Genomic DNA, 17,839 nt, shown 5'->3' with positions numbered 1-17,839 from the left:
CCACTACCCTTTGCCTTCTTCCAGCTAGCCAATTTCTGATCCAAACTGCTAAATCACCCTGAATCCCATGCCTCCGTATTTTCCGTAGTAGCCTACCATGGGGAACCTTATCAAACGCTTTACTGAAATCCATATACACCGCATCAACTGCTTTACCCTCATCCACCTGTTTGGTCACCTTCTCAAAGAACTCAATAAAGTTTGTGAGGCACGACCTACCCTTCACAAAACCGTGTTGACTATCTCTAATCAAATTATTCCTTTCCAGATGATTATACATCCTATCTCTTATAAGCCTTTCCAAGATTTTGCCCACAACAGAAGTACGGTTCAATGGTCTACAGTTACCTGGGTTGTCTCTACTCCCCTTCTTGAACAAAGGGACAACATTTGCTATCCTCCAGTCTTCTGGCACTATTCCTGTAGACAAGGATGACTTAAAGATCAAAGCCAAAGGCTCAGCAATCTCCTCCCTAGCTTCCCAGAGAATCCTAGGCTAAATCCCATCCGGCCCAGGGGACTTATCTATTTTCACACTTTCCAGAATTGCTAACACCTCCTCCTTATGATCCTCAAGCCCTTCTAGTCTAGTAGTCTGAATCTCAGTATTCTCCTCGACAACATTGTCTTTTTCCTGTGTGAATACTGACGAAAAATATTCATTTAGCACCTCTCCTATCTCCTCGGACTCCAAGCACAACTTCCCACTACTGTCCTTGACTGGCCCTACTCTTACCCTAGTTATTCGTTTATTCCTGACATATCTATAGAAAGCTTTAGGGTTATCCTTGATCCTACCTGCCAAGACTTCTCATGTCCCCTCCTGGCTCTTCTTAGCTCTCTCTTTAAGTCCTTCCTAGCTAACTTGTAACTCTCGAGCGCCCTAACTGAACCTTCATGTCTCATCTTTACATAAGCCTCCTTCCTCTTGACAAGTGTTTCGACTGCTTTAGTAAACCACGGTTCCCTTGCTTGACCACTTCCTCCCTACCTGACAGGTACATACTTATCAAGGACACGCAGTAGCTGTTCCTTGAACAAGCTCCACATTTCCATTGTGCCCATCCCCTGCAGTTTTCCTCTCCATCCGATGCATCCTACGTCTTGCCTCATCGCATCATAATTGCCTTTCCCCCAGATATAACTCTTGCCCTGCGGTATATACCTATCCCTTTCCATCACTAAAGTAAACGTAATCGAATTGTGGTCACTATCACCAAAGTGGTCACTCTTGTTGGCCTATCTACATACTGTGTCAGGAAACCCTCCTGCACACATTGGACAAAAACTGACCCATCTAAAGTACTCGAACTATAGCGTTTCCAGTCAATATTTGGAAAGTTAAAGTCCCCCATAACTACCCTGTTGCTTTCGTTCCTATCCAGAATCATCTTTGCAATCCTGTCCTCTGGAACTTTTCGGAGGCCTATAGAAAACCCCTAACAGGGTGACCTCTCCTTTCCTGTTTCTAACCTCAGCTCATACTACCTCAGTAGACGAGTCCTCATCAAACGTCCTTTCTGCCACCCGAATACTGTCCTTGACTAACAATGCCACCCCTCCCCCTCTTTTACCACCTTCCCTGAGCTTACTGAAATATCTAAACCCCGGCACCTGCAATAACCATTCCTGTCCCTGCTCTATCCATGTCTCCGAAATGGCCACAACATCGAAGTCCCAGGTACCAACCCACGCCGCACCTTATTCCGGATGCTCCTGGCATTGAAGAAGAGACACTTTAAACCACCTTCCTGCCTGCCGGTACACCCCTGCAACTTTGAAACCTTACTCATGACCTCACTACTCTCAACCTCCTGTATACTGGAGCTACAATTCAGGTTCCCAAGCCCCTGCTGAACTAGTTTAAACCCTCCGGAAGAGCATTAGCAAATTTCTCTCCCCCCCCCCCACCCCCCCCCCCCCCCCCCCCCCCCCCCCCCAGGATATTGGTACCCCTCTGGTGCAGGTGTAGACCATCCCATTTGTAGAGGTCCCACCGACCCCAGAATGAGCTCCAATTATCCAGAAATCTGAAACCCTCCCTCCTGCACCATCCCTGTAGCCACATGTTCAACTCCTCTCTTTCCCTATTCCTCGTCTCGCTATCACGTAGCACAGGTAACAACCCAGAGATAATAACTCTGTTTGTCCTCGATCTGAGTTTCCACCCTAGCTCCCTGAATTCCTGCCTTGCATCCCTATCCCTTTTCCTACCTATGTCGTTGGTACCTATGTGGACCACGACTTGGGGCTGCTCCCCCTCCCCCTTAAGGATCCCGAAAACACGATCCGAGACATCACGCACCCTGGCACCTGGGAGGCAACACACCAACCGCAAGTCTCTCTTGTTCCCACAGAATCTCCTATCTATCCCCCTAACTATAGAGTCTCCAATGACTGATGCTCCAATCCTCTCCCCCTTCCCTTCTGAGCAACAGGGACAGACTCTGTGCCAGAGACCTGTACCCCATGGCTTACCCCTGGTAAGTTTCTCTCCCCCCCCCCCCCACCCCCCCCCAAACAACAGTATCCAAAGTGGTACACTTGTTATTAAGGGGAACGACCACAGGGGATCCCTGTACTGACTGCTTCCTCCCAGCCCCTCTCACCGTCACCCATCTATCTTTATTCTTCGGAGTAACTACATCTATTCTTCGGAGTAACTACATCAGGGTAACATTGGTGGCTACAGTTTTGTCAAAGGTGATGGGAGTAATTTGAGGTAATGAATTCACTTTTGGGCATTAATACGTATCAGAACATGTGTAATTTTTTTTACCGTCTACCTCCTGTCCCCCAGCATTCCTCCCATTGTGTGGGTACTTGGCAACACTAGTATTGGTGTGACTGCTACCAGTCCTAAAAATGAACAATTTGGAAATACACAATTACCTCTCCAATGGACTATGTAAATAAGCTGATTATTTGTCTTGGGGGAGGTCAAAAGTGAATGACCATCATCCCTATAGTTTAAATAAAGGTCCTAAAGGTCTTGCTCAAATGCTAGTGTGGGTAACAAATTAAAAATGCTGATTTTTGTTTTCCACCACGGGTTAATCTATGTGTTGGTATCAAACATTTGGTTAAATGTGGACCATGCTAAAATGTTGTATTTGAATGACTTGGTGATTTCACATGCGTCAGATGTGTTCTGTTTATTTTTCAGAAAAACAAACACCCAGAGTTATTGTCATTAAATGCAGGAAAATATAAAACAGTTGTCAAAAAGAAAGCAGCAGAAATTGAAAAGAGAGATGGAAGAGGAAGGGTTAGGGTAAGTATACATCTTGAAGTGTTAATTATTAGGAGTGAACAAAATCCATGACAAATAGCGTCAAAACTAAGTCCGTCCCCCTGTCTGATCACTTGTTGCAACTATACAAGGCATTGGTGAGACCACAACTGGTTGTTGTGCAGTTTTGATCCCCTTATTTGGGGAAAGATGTGGCATTGGAGGCAGTTCGGAGGAGGTTGATAAATAGTTGAAGGGATATGGAGAACGGCAGGACAGTGGAATTAAGGCCAGGATGAGATCAGCCATGATCGAACGGAGGAAGCAGACTCAATGGGCCAAATGGCCTCATTCTCCTATATCTTATGAACCATACTGTTCACAAGTGTGCCATCCTCTTTGATCCCGTGTGCTTGTTCCGGTGCAAGTTTTCCATTGTATTCCAATTTTTCCTTACTACATTCTATTTCGGGTCACTGTGTGGAGTTTAGACACTCCCCATATCTGCGTGGGTTTCACCCCCACAACACAAAGATGTACAGGTTAGGTGGGTTGGCCACGCAAAAATTGCCCCTTAATTGGAAAAAATAATTGGGTATTCTAAATATGTTTTTTTTTTTTTTAAATGTTTTACTGTCTGCACCCATCCTGCAGGCGACAGCAGCAAAACATCCCATCTCCTAAACTCTGCCTCTACCAACCAAACCAAGTTCAACCTATGCAGCTGGGCCCAACTCTGCGTCACCTGGATACCAAGGTATCTAAATCTTGTCCCTGGGGAGATGGCGGCGTAGTGGTATTGTCACTTGACTAATAATCCAGTGACCCAGAGTAATTGTCTGGGGACCCCGGTTCAAATCTCACCACTGCAGATGGTGAAATTTGAATTCAATAAAAATCTGGATTGAAAAGCCTAATGTCGATCAGAAAACCATTGTCGATTGTCGTAATAATCCATCTGGTTCACTAATGTCCTTTAGGGAAGGAAATCTGCCATCCTTACCTGGTCTGGCCTACATGTGATTCCAGACCCACAGCAATGTGATTGACACTTTCTTTTTAAATTTAATGTATCCAATTCATTTTTTCAATTAAGGGGCAATTTTAGTGTGGTCAATCCACACATCTCTGGGTTGCGGGGGTGAAACCCACGCAAACACGGGGAGAACGTGCAAACTCCACACGGACAGTGACCCAGAGCCGGGATCGAACCCGGGACCTCGGTGCCGTGAGGCAGCAGTGCTAACCACTGCGCCACCTTGCTGCCTAATGTGGTTGACTCTTAACCCTTAAGGGCAATTTGGGATGGGCAATAAATGCTGGCCCAGCCTACGATGCCCACGTCCAATGAACAAATAGGAAAAAACACCAGCCCTAACCTCCTTCCCTGCCTCCTAGCATTTATCAGAAACACCTCACTCTTTCCCATAAGCAATTTATATCCCAAAACCCTGCCTAATCTCACCAATGCAGCCCAACGGGTCCGAAATATATAACAGATCATCTACATACAGCAAAACCCTATGCTCAACGTCCTAAGCACCATTGCCAGTGGCTCTATCACCCAAGGCGAAACGCACTGCGGAGAGCGGGCATCTGTTTTGTCCCACAGTGGAGCCCAAATTACCCCGAGCACATTCTGTTCATCCGCACACTTGCCACCTGCGCCGTATTCAGCAACCAGACCCAATCCACAAACCCCTGTCCGAACCTGAATCTCCCCAACACCTCAAACAAATACACCCACTCCACCTGATCAAAATCCTTCTCCGCGCCCATTGCTGCCACTACCTTAACCTCCTGCCCAGAGGGCATCATAATCACATTGAGTAACCTCTGCACATTTGGCAACAGCTGCTTTCCTTTCACAAAACTCGTCTCATCCTCCCCAATCAACTTCGGCACGCAGCCCTCAATCCGCGATGCAAGCACCTTCGCTAATAACTCGGCATTGATATTCAACCCACACTGCTCCGGGTCCTCCTTAAGAATCAGGGAGATGGACGCCTGGGACAAAGAAGGTGGGAGATCCCCCCCCCACTTTCCCTCGCCTCATTATACACCCTCGCCAGCAGTGCCCCCAGCTCTGCCCCAAACCTCTTATAAAACTCCACTGGGAACCCATCCAGACCCAGGGCCTTCCCCGTCTGTATCGCCCCCATGCCATCCATCACCTCCCGCAGCCCAATCGGCACCTGCAGAACCTGCACCTGCCCCTCTTCCAACTTGAGGAAACTCCAACCCATCCAGGTAACACCTCATCCCTTCTTAACCCCTCGGGCGCTCCGACTCAAAAAGCCTCCGCCGCCCCCCTCAAAAGCCTCAAATACCCCATTCACCCCTCCGTGCCTGTCACCACCAAACCCCCTTCATCCCTCACTTTCCCAACCTCCCGTGCCGCTGCCTTCTTCCTCAGCTGATAGGCCAGCAACCTACTTGCCTTCTACCTGTACTCGTACACTGCCACTCTGGCCCTTTGCAACTGCCCACTGCCTTTCCATCGGCACTAACCCAAACTCCATCTGGAGCCTCTGTCTCTGCTTCAGCAACCCCTCCTCCGGCACCACCGAATACCTCCTACCCACCCTCAAGATCTCATCGACCAGCCTTGCTACCTCCTCCCGCTCCACCCTCTCCCTGTGCACCTGAATCAAAATAAACTCCCCTCTAACTACCGCCTTGAGTGCCTCCCACAGTGTGGTGGCTGTGACCTCTCCCGTGTCATTCACCTCCACATAGCCCGAATGACAGCCCTCACCTGCTCTCACACACCCATATCCGCCAACAGCTCCGCATCTAACACCCACCTCAAAAAATCCACATCATCTCAATTTGGGGCATAAACAAAGAACCAACCCCTCGCTTCACTTCTGTTAACTAGCCCGCCCAGCTAGCATGATGGCCCCCGCCCAAGGCCTCTAAACTCCTCATTCCCCTCCAATCCACCGTTCCTGCATTCTTGGACACACTCATCTCCATCAAGGATGGTCACCTCAGCACTTCGCTTTACCACAAGCCCACGGATAACTTCATGATGCTCCACTTCTCCAGCTTCCACCCTAAACACATTAAAGAAGCCATCCACTCTGGACAAGCCCTCCGTATACACAGGATCTGCTCAGACGAGGAGGAGCGTAGCAGACATCTATAGATGCTGAAAGATGCCCTTGTACGAACGGAATATGGCACTCGACTCATAGATCGACAGTTCCAACGCGCCACAGAAAATAACCGCACCTCCTCAGAAGACAAACACGGGACACAACCGACAGAGTGCCCTTCGTCGTCCAGTACTTCCCCGGAGTGGAAAAACTACAACACCTTCCTCGCAGCCTTCAACACTTCATCGATGAAGATGAACATCTTGCCAAGGTCATCCCCACACCCCCACCACTTGCCTTCAAACAACCGCGCAACCTCAAACAAACCATTGTTTGCAGCAAACTACCCAGCCTTCAGCTGAACAGCGACCACGACATCACACAACCCTGCCATGGCAATCTCTGCAAGACGTGCCAGATCATCGACATGGGTACCACCATTACACGTGAGAACACCACCCACCAGGTACGTGGTACATACTCGTGCGACTCGGCCAATGTTGTCTACCTCATACGCTGCAAGAAAGGATGTCCCGAAGCGTGGTACATTGGCGAGACCATGCAGACACTGCAACAACGGATGAACGGACATCGCGTGACAATCGCCAGGCAGGAGTGTTCCCTTCCAGTCGGGCAATACTTCAGCAGTCAAGGACATTCGGCCTCTGAACTTCGGGTAAGCGACCTCCAAGGCGGCCTTCTGGACGCGCGACAACACAGAATCGCCGAGCAGTAACCTATAGCCAAGTTCTGCGCACAAGAGTACGGCCTCAACCGGGACCTTGGATTCATGTCGCATTACATTCACCCCCACCATCTGGCCTGGGCTTGCGAAATCCTACCACCTGTCGGGACTTGAGACAATTCACACCTCTTTAACCTGTGATTATCCCTCACTCCAGTTGCTTCATCTGGACCTGTAGACTTAATTACCTGAAAGACTTGCATTCAAAGTATCGTATTGCATCTTTGACTTTGTCTATATATATGTTTCTGGAACTCACCTCTTCATTCACCTGAGGAAGGAGCAGTGCTCCGAAAGCTAGTGATTCAAAACAAACCTGTTGGACTTTAACCTGGTGTTGTAAGACTTCTTACTGTGCTCACCCCAGTCTAACGCCAGCATCTCCACATCACACTCCTCCCAGCCCATGGTCTCTCAAAGTCCATCCCCTCTTCCGGAGAGTCAAAATAAAACTCTGAAACGTCACCCAAGCAGGCAGGATACAAAACTCCAAACTTCCACTCCCTTCTTGAAGAGGGCAGCCTTTCTACAGTTGAACCCGCTCTCCTCTTCGCCAGCTCTGCACCCAGGTCCTGGTAGATCCGCAGCTCACTCCCTTCCCAGATGCACCTCCTGGTCTGCATCGCCCACTGCAAAATCTTTTCCTTGTTCAAGAAATGGTGGAACCGCACCACCACCGGATTCAGAGGCTCCCCACCTGCGGCCTCCTTCTCATCGTCCTGTGTGCCTGATCCACTTCGAGGGGCGGATCAAAAGCTCCCTTCCCCATCACCTGCTCCAATATCCTCGCCACACACTTGGCAGCATCTGCTCCCTCGATGTCCTCCGGCATCCTGACTATCCTCAAATTCTGTCGCTGGAGCGATTCTCCAGGTCTCACAACTCCTCTCTCAACCTCGTCTGGCTGTCCACCACCAACTCTGCTGCCAGTGAGGCCATCCGCTCCTCATTTTCCCCCACCCCATCCTCCATCTTCTGAATCGTCAGCACTGAGCCTTCATCCTCTGCCCCACTTTCTCAATCGCCACCCTACGTGGCCCCACCATCTTAGCCAGGTCATCCGAGGCCTCCTTCCACTGCTGCTGAAACTTATTTAGAAACTCCACCGGTTACTCCATTGACCACTGTGCAGGCAGTGCTGTCCCCTTGCCCTCCACCATCTTGACATGTGGCGCACTAAGAAAACTGCCCTGCTCCAGCTGCTCTCTCTTATACCACTGTTCGTCCTCTGATCCATGCACCAGACTCACCAGAGGAGTATTACCTTCCCTGGGCATTTACACACCGTTCACCCTCAAAAGGACCCCCATATTGGTGGGGAAGGACCAACAAAATCAACCAACAAAAGCCACCACTCACTCCATGGCCACTTCCGGAAGTCCATATATAAATTCAAGTTGATTCATCCTCGACATTACAATTCTATCCTACTGTTCCTTCAGGTCCTCTACATGACTTACAGGTCTTAGCAGCTGGTTTTAATTTAGTTCTGTGAAGACCATCTATAACAATGCCACCAGCCCTGGTGTTGCCAAATAGGGGTACTAATAATGTTGCTCTTAGAGTCACCAATATGATACCGAGGTATCATATAATACAGTATGATATGATGTTATGTCCCAACAGCATCACCAATACTGTGGGTGTTTCTATTTCTGTTACTGAACCACAAGGCTTTCCCATATATCGGTCAAATGACCACACAACCAGTTAGTCAGTTCAAGTTCAAAGATGGTTTATTTACACACCAGGATTACTTCGACATGCAATACAATACACTACAAGTTAAACTACACCTAACAACTAGGTGTATACTTAACTTCAGGCAACCGGCTCTATGCAGATGGACAAGGCCTTTATCCTGATCTCGTGTGGCTGGTTCGAAGAAGTGGCTCTGGACTTCCGGTAGCGGCCATGCTCGGATAGGTCGCGCATACGGCAGCTCCCGCTGTGAACGGACTATTGGGCCCTTTATCGGAGCTGTAGTGGCTCTTTGGTGAATCCCGGCGAAGTAAGAGACGCTGGAGAGGTTCCCCTCATCGCTGTATGAAGGGGACCAGGAGTGGGGCCGTGAAAAGAGCAATTGGGGTGGAGCAGGCGCGCGAAGACAAAATGGCGGCTGGCTCGGACCAGGCAGCGTGGGCCCAGTGGTCGAGGGAGCAGCAGGAGTTCCTCAGAGGCTGCTTTGCAGAGCTGAAGATGGAGATGCAGGCCCCTATGAAGGCTTCCATGGAAAGAATGGTGGAGACTCAGAAGATGCAGGAGCAGACGATTAAAGAGGTGGAGAAAAAGGCCTCTGACAATGAGGATGAGATACTGGGTCTGGCTGTCAGGGTGGATAGGCATGAGGCCCTGCACAAGAGTTGGCAGGAGAAACTGGAACATCGAGAAAACAGGTCTAGGAGACAAAACCTGTGAATTTTGGGCCTCCCTGAAGGTGTGGAGGGGTCGGACGTGAACGCATTTGTGACCACGATGCTGAGGACGCTGATGGGGGCGGGGGCTTTCCTGCGGCCCGTGGAACTAGACTGGGCGCACAGAGTCCTCGCAAGGAAGCCTAAGGCGAGCGAACTGCCGAGGGCTATGGTGATAAGATTCCACGCTTCTCAGATAAGGAATGTGTCCTGCGATGGGCAAAGAAGGAGCGGAGCAGCAAGTGGGAGAACTGTGAGATTCGTATACACCAGGACCTGGGAGCAGAACTGGCCAAGAGGCGTGCTGGATTCAACCGGGCAAAGGCGGTCCTCCACAACAAAGGGGTGAAGTTAGGGCTGCTACATCCGGTGTGGTTTTGGGTCACGTATCAAGACCGGCACCACTACTTCGATACGCCGGACGAGGCGTGGACATTTACTAAGAATGGAAAGCCGGACTCGAGATAAAGGGACAGCTATACGTTGATGAAACGCCCTGGTGGGGATATGTAATCTGGTGTTGTCCTAACGTAATAATTGGTGTGTCCTCTTTCTCTCACCCCTTGGGGGAGGGGAGGTTGGGGGCCCGAAGAAGGAGACAACAGTAAGATTGGAGATCGAGGCAGGAGCGGCCGGGGTCAGCATAGGTCAGATGACTTACGGAAGCGTAATGGGGGGAGAATTGGTGTTAAGCGGGTGCTTGACATGGGGGTTCGGGATTGGGGGGCTGTGTGGGGGGGGGGTGGGGGGGAGATGGGGTGCTGCTTTGCTGGCTGAAGGGGAGCTAACTTTCGGGAACAGATGGAGAGTCGAGGGGGGGAGCCTCCAGCGGGAGTGCTTGAGTAAGCGGGGGGGCGTGGGCACGTGGCTGGCTGAAAAAAGGAGATGGCTAGTCGGCGGGGGGGGGGGGGGGGGGGGGGGGGGTTTAACACCCCGTCCAGGCTGATCACATGGAATGTGAGGGGCCTGAATAGGCCTGTCAAGAGGACCCGTGTGTTCTCGCACTTAAAGAGATTAAAGGCAGGCGTAGCCATGCTGCAGGCGACTCATTTAAAACTCGCTGATCAAACTAGATTGAGGATGGGATGGGTGGGCCATGTGTTCCATTCGGGGCTGGATTCAAAGACCAGGGGGTGGCAATTCTGGTTAGTAATCGGGTGGCATTCGAGGCAGGGAGCATTGTGGCGGACAAAGGGGGCAGGTACATTATGGTGAGTGGTAAGTTGCAGGGGGCCCAGGTGGTAGTGAATGTCTACGCCCCAAACTGGGATGACGTGGAATTCATGAGGCGCATGCTGGGTAAAATCCCGGACGTGGAGTCAAATAATTTGATAAAGGGGGGGGACTTTAACACAGTCCTGGACCCGGTATTGGACCGGTCTAAATCCAGGTCGGGAAAGAGACCGGCAGCAGCGAAGGTCCTGAGGGGTTTCACGGATCAGGTGGGGGGCATGGACCCATGAAGATTCGCTCAGCCAAGGGCGAAGGAGTTCTCTTTTTTTCTCCCACGTTCACAAAGTGTGCTCTAGGATTAGCTTTTTTGTGTTGAACAGGGCGTTAATCCCAAGGGTGGAGGGGGCAGAGTATTCGGCCATTGCGGTCTCAGATCATGCTCCGCATTGGGTGGACTTGCGACTGTGCAGAGGGAGGGCAGCGCCTTCTCTGGAGACTAGAGGTGGGGCTGCTAGCGGATGAAGAGGGTGGATAAGGAGGAGCATCCAAAACTATGTGACAACAAATGATACATGGGAGGTAACAGCGACCGGTCTGGGAGGCTATGCAGGCAGTTATTAGAGGGGAGTTAATTTCTATCAGATCTCATAGAGAGAAGTGGGAGAGAGTGGAGAGGGAGAGGCTAGTGGGAGAGATACTCAGAGTAGACTGGAATTATGCGGAGACCCCTGAGGAGGGGCTGCTAAAGGAGCGCCGGAGACTGCAAGCAGAGTTTGATCTGCTGACCACAGGGAAAGCGGAGGCACAGCTGAGGAAGGTAAAAGGGGCAGTCTACGAGTATGGGGAGAAAGCGAGTAGGATGCTGGCGCACCAACTTCGCAGGAGAGAGGCGGCCATGGAAATTGGGGAGTTAGGGATAAGGCAGGTAACACGGTCTTGGGCCCAGAGAAGATTAACAAAGTCTTCAAGGAGTTTTATTGTAAACTACGAGTCAGAACCACCGGGGGGAGGGGAAGGGATGAAGCAATTCGTGGACCAATTGAGGTTCCCACGGGTGGACGAGGATCTGGTAGAGGGATTGGGAGCACCGATTAAGTTGGAGGAGATAGTTAAGGGCCTGGAGAGTATGCAGTCGGGCATTTCCCCGGGATCGGACAGATATCCTGTAGAATTCTACAAGAAATTCTCGGAGCTGCTGAGCCCACTCCTGCTAAGGACCTTTAACGAGGCTAAGGAGAGAGGAACCCTCCCCCAGGCGATGTTGCAGGCCTCAATCTCACTCATTCTCAAACGGGACAAGGATCTGCTACAATGTGGGTCCTACAGGCCGATATCGCTCCTAAACGTTGATGTGTCATGTGAGAGTGCCTTTACGAATTGGATGTTTAAGAAATGTACCTTTAGGAAATGAAGCTGATCATATTATTGCAATGATGTCACGGGGGAGCTGAGCTCACTTCTGCTTTTTGGGAGTTTTAGGTTCAGTTTGAGACAGCAGCTTGGGTGTGACTTTTTTTTGGCTGTGAGCTGCATGAAGAAAAAGCAAGATGCTGGAGTTGAAGTCAACCAAGCTAATATATCTCTGCCATCCAACAGAAAATATATATTAACTGTAACCTGGGGTGTTACTGTTTTTGTGAAGGTGAAGTCTTTTGGATGTGTAAAGGAACAGTTTGCAGGATTGGGTAGTGTATTATTTTCGGGGTTATCTTTGAAGTAAGGGCTGTTAAGAGATCCAATGTTTATTTAAAAGGTTAATTTGAGTTCATGGAATAAACATTGTTTTCTTTTAAAAACCACGTGTCCATAATTGTAATACTACATCTGGGGAACAAGCCGTGTGCTTCAAAAGCAACAATCCATTAAAGGTGGGGGTTGGTTGAACTCCATGATACATTTTAGGGTTCTGAAAACACCTCTCCCATAACAGATGCCAAACTGTTGGCTAAGATTTTGGCTACTAGAATAGAGGACTGTGTCCCGGGGGTGATTGATGAAGATCAGACAGGCTTCGTTAAGGGCAGGCAACTGAACAAAATGTGCGGAGGCTCATAAACATTATCATGATGCCCTCAGAAGGAGGGGACGCAGAAGTAGTGGCTGCAATGGATGCAAAGAAAGCCTTTGGCCGGGTGGAATGGGAGTACCTGTGAGAAATGCTAAGTAGGTTTGGATTTGGTGAGGGATTCATAGGGTGGGTCAAACTACTGTATCAGGTCCCCGTAGCAAGTGTGTGCACGAACCGGTCGTGAGGTCGGAGTATTTCAGGCTGCACCGAGGGACGAGGCAGGGGTGCCCCCTATCCCTGTTACTATTTGCCCTGGCAATTGAGCCGTTGGCCATAGCGCTGAGGACTTGGAGGAACTGGTGGGGGCTGGTTCGGGGGGTGAGAAGCATCGGGTTTCGCTCTACACGGAAGACCTGCTCTTGTATACTTCGGACCCGCTAGAGGGGATGGGGGAGGTCATGCAGATCCTAAGGGACTTTGTGAGCTTTTCGGGGTGCAAGTTGAACGTGGGGAAAAGTGAGTTGTTTGTGATCCATGCTAGAGGACAGGAGAAGAGACTGGGAGAACTTCCACTCAAGATGGTAGAGAAGAGCTTTCGGTAGCTAGGCATACAGGTGGCTGGGAGTTGGGATGCCCTGCACAAGCTTAATCTATCTCGGCTTGTAGAGCAGATGGAGGGAGACTTTAAAAGGTGGGACATGCTCCCGCTGTCTCTAGCGGGAAGGGTGCAGACCGTGAAAATGATGGTCTTCCCCAGGTTTCTGTTCGTTTTTCAGTGCCTCCCCATCTTCATCCCTAAATCCTTCTTCAAGCGGGTGAACGGGATTATAACGGGATTTGTGTGGGCAAACAAGACCCCGCGAGTTAAAAGACTGTTTTTAGAGCGCAGTCCGGGTGGAGGTGGGTTGGCTCTGCCGAACTGTTGCAGCTACTACTGGGCGGCTAATATAGCCATGATTAGGAAGTGGGTAATGGAGAGGGGGGTCGGCATGAGAGCGGCTAGAGGCGGTGTCATGCAAAGCCACCAGCCTAGGGGCACTGGTAATGGCACCGCTGCTCCACAAGTCCGGTGGTGATGGCGGCACTGAAGATCTGGGGCCAGTGGAGAAGGCACAGGAAGGAGGAAGGGGCCTCAGTTTGGACCCCAGTACGGAATAATCATAGATTTGTTCCGGGCAGCATAGACTGAGGGTTTCAAAGTTGGCATAGGGCAGGCATTAAAAGGATGGGGGACCTGTTCATAGATGGGACTTTCCCTAGCTTGAAGGTGCTGGCGGAAACATTTAGTCTGCCCCCTGGAAATGACTTCAGATCGCGCCTTTCTTAAGAACAGGTGGTGGCATTTCCGGTGCTACCCCCTCGCAGGATACAGGATAGGGTGGTCTCTGGCATCTGGGATGGGGAAGGTTTCGGAAACCTACCAAGAACTGCAGGAGGCGGAGGAAGCCCCAGTGGAGGAACTGAAGGGCAAGTGGGAGGAGGAGCTGGGCGAAGAGCTGGATGAGGGCCTGTGGGCTAATGCCCTAGGCAGGGTTAATTCCTCCTCATCGTGTGCCAGGCGCAGCTTAATTCAGTTTAAGGTGGTCCATCGGGCACATATGACGACAGCGAGAATGAGCAAGTTCTTTGGGGTTGAGGATAGATGTGCGAGATGTTCAGGGAGCCCAGCGAACCATGTCCATATGTTCTGGGCATGCCCGGCGCTTAAATATTCTGGCAGGGTTTCGCTAAGGCTATGTCCAAGATGTTAAACACGCGGGTGGTGCCGAATCCAGAGATGGCGATCTTTGGGGTGTCAGAGGATCCGGGAGTGCAGGAAGCGAAAGAGGCCGACGTTTTGGCCTTTGCCTCCCTGGTAGCCCGGAGACGGATCATGCTAATGTGGAGAGACTCAAAACCCCCAAGTGTGGAGACCTGGGTTAGTGACATGGCTGGGTTTCTCAGCCTGGAGAGAATAAAGTTTGCCTTGAGAGGGTCCTTGCTGGGGTTCTCTCGGTGGTGGCAACCGTTCCTTGACTTTCTAGGAGAGCAATAAAATGTCAGCAGCAGGAGCGATCCGGGTGGGGTGGGGGCGGTTAGGTGGGGAGCTGTTCATTCACTGCATATTCTCTTTTTGTAATAATGATAACAACCACCTTGTTTTGTTTAATATTCATCTTTTTTATTGGCTATCTAAAAATTTTGTTTGAGAAAAACCTTAATAAAAATAATAAAAAAAAAAAAAAAAGAAGTGGCTCTGTCTCTGCTGGGCTCATCCGTCTGGTAGTGATCGTTGGTCTTGAACTTGGCTGTCTGGTTGTTACGCTGCAATTGGGTTGCCATAGGCCGGATAGGTAAGTGCTGCCCCACTTTTGTTGTAATTCTTGAAAGAATTACAAATTGGGGAGCATCTCATTAGCTGTTAATGCAAGTGTCATTTTCTATAGAAATAATAAACTTTATAGAACAACTGAAGAAAAACTACTTAAACATCACTTTTAAATGCACTAAAATTAATATTTTAATAGAGCAGAATTGGCTAACAATGTTTTCTCTTCAAATTATTATTTTTTTTAAATTCCAGGTTATCCGAGATTATGATGGACCTGCACTTCGTGAGAGGATAGCTGCTGCAAAGATTGTATCTGAAAATGGTAAAGCACCAGCATTTGCTATTTTTATTCCAGACAGGAGACCTAGAAAACAATATGAAAGTGTCTGTTTGTTCCTTTATCAAAGTTACTTTAATTCCTATGACTCACCTCCGTTGTACATGTATAGTTGTACATGTATGAGTACAGGAACAGGAGTAGGGCCATTGTGCCTTTGAACCTATTTTGTAATTCATTGGCATCATGGCTGATTTGTGACCAAACTCCATTAACCGATCTTTGCCAATATATTTCTTTTTTTAAAACTGTTACATAACATAAGAAATAGACAAAATGGTCCATTGAGCTTCCTCTGCCATTCAATATGACCATGTCTGATCTACGGCATTAACTCCACTTTCCCAACTGCCCTTGATCTATTAATATCAGATTTAAAATGAACAATTTATTCACTGTCAGTTGTCATTTGCAGAAGAGTTCCTTTTCATTTCATTACATTTCAACTTGTAGCACCGTTTGTGTATAGATGTGTTCCTCGTTTCACTGATGCTTTACCTTCTATGTGTATAATCCTCATCTAGAAGGGAATGGCAGTGGTACATGCAAAAAATATAATAGTTGCCGGATTTGCACATTAATTATTTTACATCTGCATTGTGAAATTAGCCAGCACTGGTTCCATCAGAAATGAAAGCAGAAAATCATGAAAATATTCAGCAGGTCAGACAGCATCTGTGGAGATAAAAAATATGAATGTTTCATCCGTGTGATTCAGATTTCCAGCAGCTGCAGTATTTTGCTTTTGTATTAGTTCCAACATGGTGCGTAGAAACCAAAGGAATTTCCCAGTTACATCGAGAACCCTTTAACAAGCAGTTTGTCATGTACTTGTAAACCAGTATGATTCTTAAGTGAAACTCACCAATTAAAATGTTTTGGAGAATTTAGAAGACCAAAGCTGTTTGCTGCATTTGATCTGCTAAGTGATACTATTTGAAGTCGTCAAATTTTGTTTGGCATGTTTCTGGGTGCACTATTTTATTGAACAAATGATCTCTTTTAATTTTAGACGATCAGCAGCAAGACATGGAATACAGCAGTTATGACCAAAACCAGAGCACTTACACGAAAACCTCTCCTCCTGTAGAAACAAGAACAAAAAGGTCTTCCGTTCGCTCAAGTTCAAAACCATCCAGCAGAACAAGTTCCTCGAGGCGTATGTTTGTCTACAGCATTTTAATATTTGAATATATATATAATATATGAGGGCATTTATAAGTTTATTGGATAAACATATGGATGATAATGGCATAGTGTAGGTTAGATGGCTTTTGTTTCGGTGCAACATTGTGGGCCGAAGGGCCTGTACTGCGCTGTATTGTTCTATGTTCTATTTCTTGTCTTGAAATTAAAATTTGGTTTACTTACAACGTGGATCATGCCTATATAGCTAGTTATACTGCAAGATCCCTATTTTAGCTGGAGTGGTAATCTGAGGAATTCATGCTATGATGAGGGCTGGTAGCAACAAAGTGCAGCTGAACGTGAGTGACATGCTAGAAAGCTGAAGTGCCATCCAAGAAGTTGACAATCACCTGTCAAAGCAGTGTTAGTACTCTCTGAAGGAAAGAAGTGCATGAAACAGCAGTCTCTAACCTGGCCATAGATGGAGCTCTTAGGATTAGAAGTGATGTTGAATCCATGATGAGCATTAGAAACACTATAGCCGACAAACCTATGGACCAAGTGCTGGAAAGTGGCATTAGAACGGATAGGTGTTTGATGGCTGCCACAAACATGATGAGCTGAAGGGCTTCTATATGCTGTAAAACTAACTATTTGTTAAAAACTGGTGCGAATACAGGCTCAGGCTAGGTCGCAGGTCATTTACTTGCAGGCTCTCCTGCCTCATAGAGATGAATATACTAATACACTTAGGAATGTAAATTGTGTTGATTCATATTCTATTCATGAGGCATGATCTTCTGTTTAATAACATGGCTGATCACATGGAATAATAGTGAGGTGCTTACCAGTATGTGTTTTTTAAAGTGACTTTGATACGAGTCCTCAAAGGAGGTAATATCTCCCAAGATCAGTACTGATGTTAGCTACGTTTTTTTTTTTTTTTTTTTGTGGGCTTGTTTTGCTTTTTTAAAAAGCAGCTATTTAGAGGAGTAACCTGAGGTGTGAGCACACCACCACAATGCTTTCTATTGCATTGAATGACCTATTCATTAGTGTATTTTGAGCCTATTTATATTTACAAAATAAAAATTGCTCATCACTCCAGAGTTTCTATATTTCTAGTTTGACAAGTAGTGGAAGATTGTTGATGCACAATATATATTGCAGTCTTTATGGGTTTTTAATAGCAATCAATGGTATTTTCAATTTCATAATCCAGATTTGTTAATTGAATTATTTATTAAATTCCACCAGCCACCATAGTGGGCTTTGAACCCATGTCCCCAGAGTCTGGGTCTCTGGATTACTAGCCCTGTGACATGACCACTACACCATCATTTTGTCCCTGCAGTGTTGGACATTTTCTTTCAGTCACACGGCCTGATCC

The 17,839-nt window shown here is 48.1% G+C and overlaps 1 protein-coding gene across 18 annotated transcripts in view; it reads left to right on the top strand.

Moving 5' to 3' along the window:
- LOC140425085 (uncharacterized) overlaps nucleotides 1–17,839 on the top strand; it is a 243,230-nt gene that overhangs the window by 152,834 nt on the left and 72,557 nt on the right. For all 18 annotated transcript variants that reach the window (XM_072508976.1, XM_072508973.1, XM_072508975.1 and 15 more), the window contains 3 exons: nucleotides 3,167–3,274; nucleotides 15,237–15,306; nucleotides 16,334–16,480. In XM_072508976.1, coding sequence (XP_072365077.1) covers nucleotides 3,167–3,274; nucleotides 15,237–15,306; nucleotides 16,334–16,480 — 325 coding nt within the window. The remainder of the gene's footprint in view (nucleotides 1–3,166; nucleotides 3,275–15,236; nucleotides 15,307–16,333; nucleotides 16,481–17,839) is intronic.

The sequence above is a fragment of the Scyliorhinus torazame genome, chromosome 6, assembly GCF_047496885.1.
Source record: "Scyliorhinus torazame isolate Kashiwa2021f chromosome 6, sScyTor2.1, whole genome shotgun sequence".
NCBI classification, from domain to species: Eukaryota; Metazoa; Chordata; class Chondrichthyes; order Carcharhiniformes; family Scyliorhinidae; genus Scyliorhinus; species Scyliorhinus torazame.
Note: the sequence above shows the minus strand (reverse complement) of the source record. Positions and strands in the feature narration are given on the sequence as shown.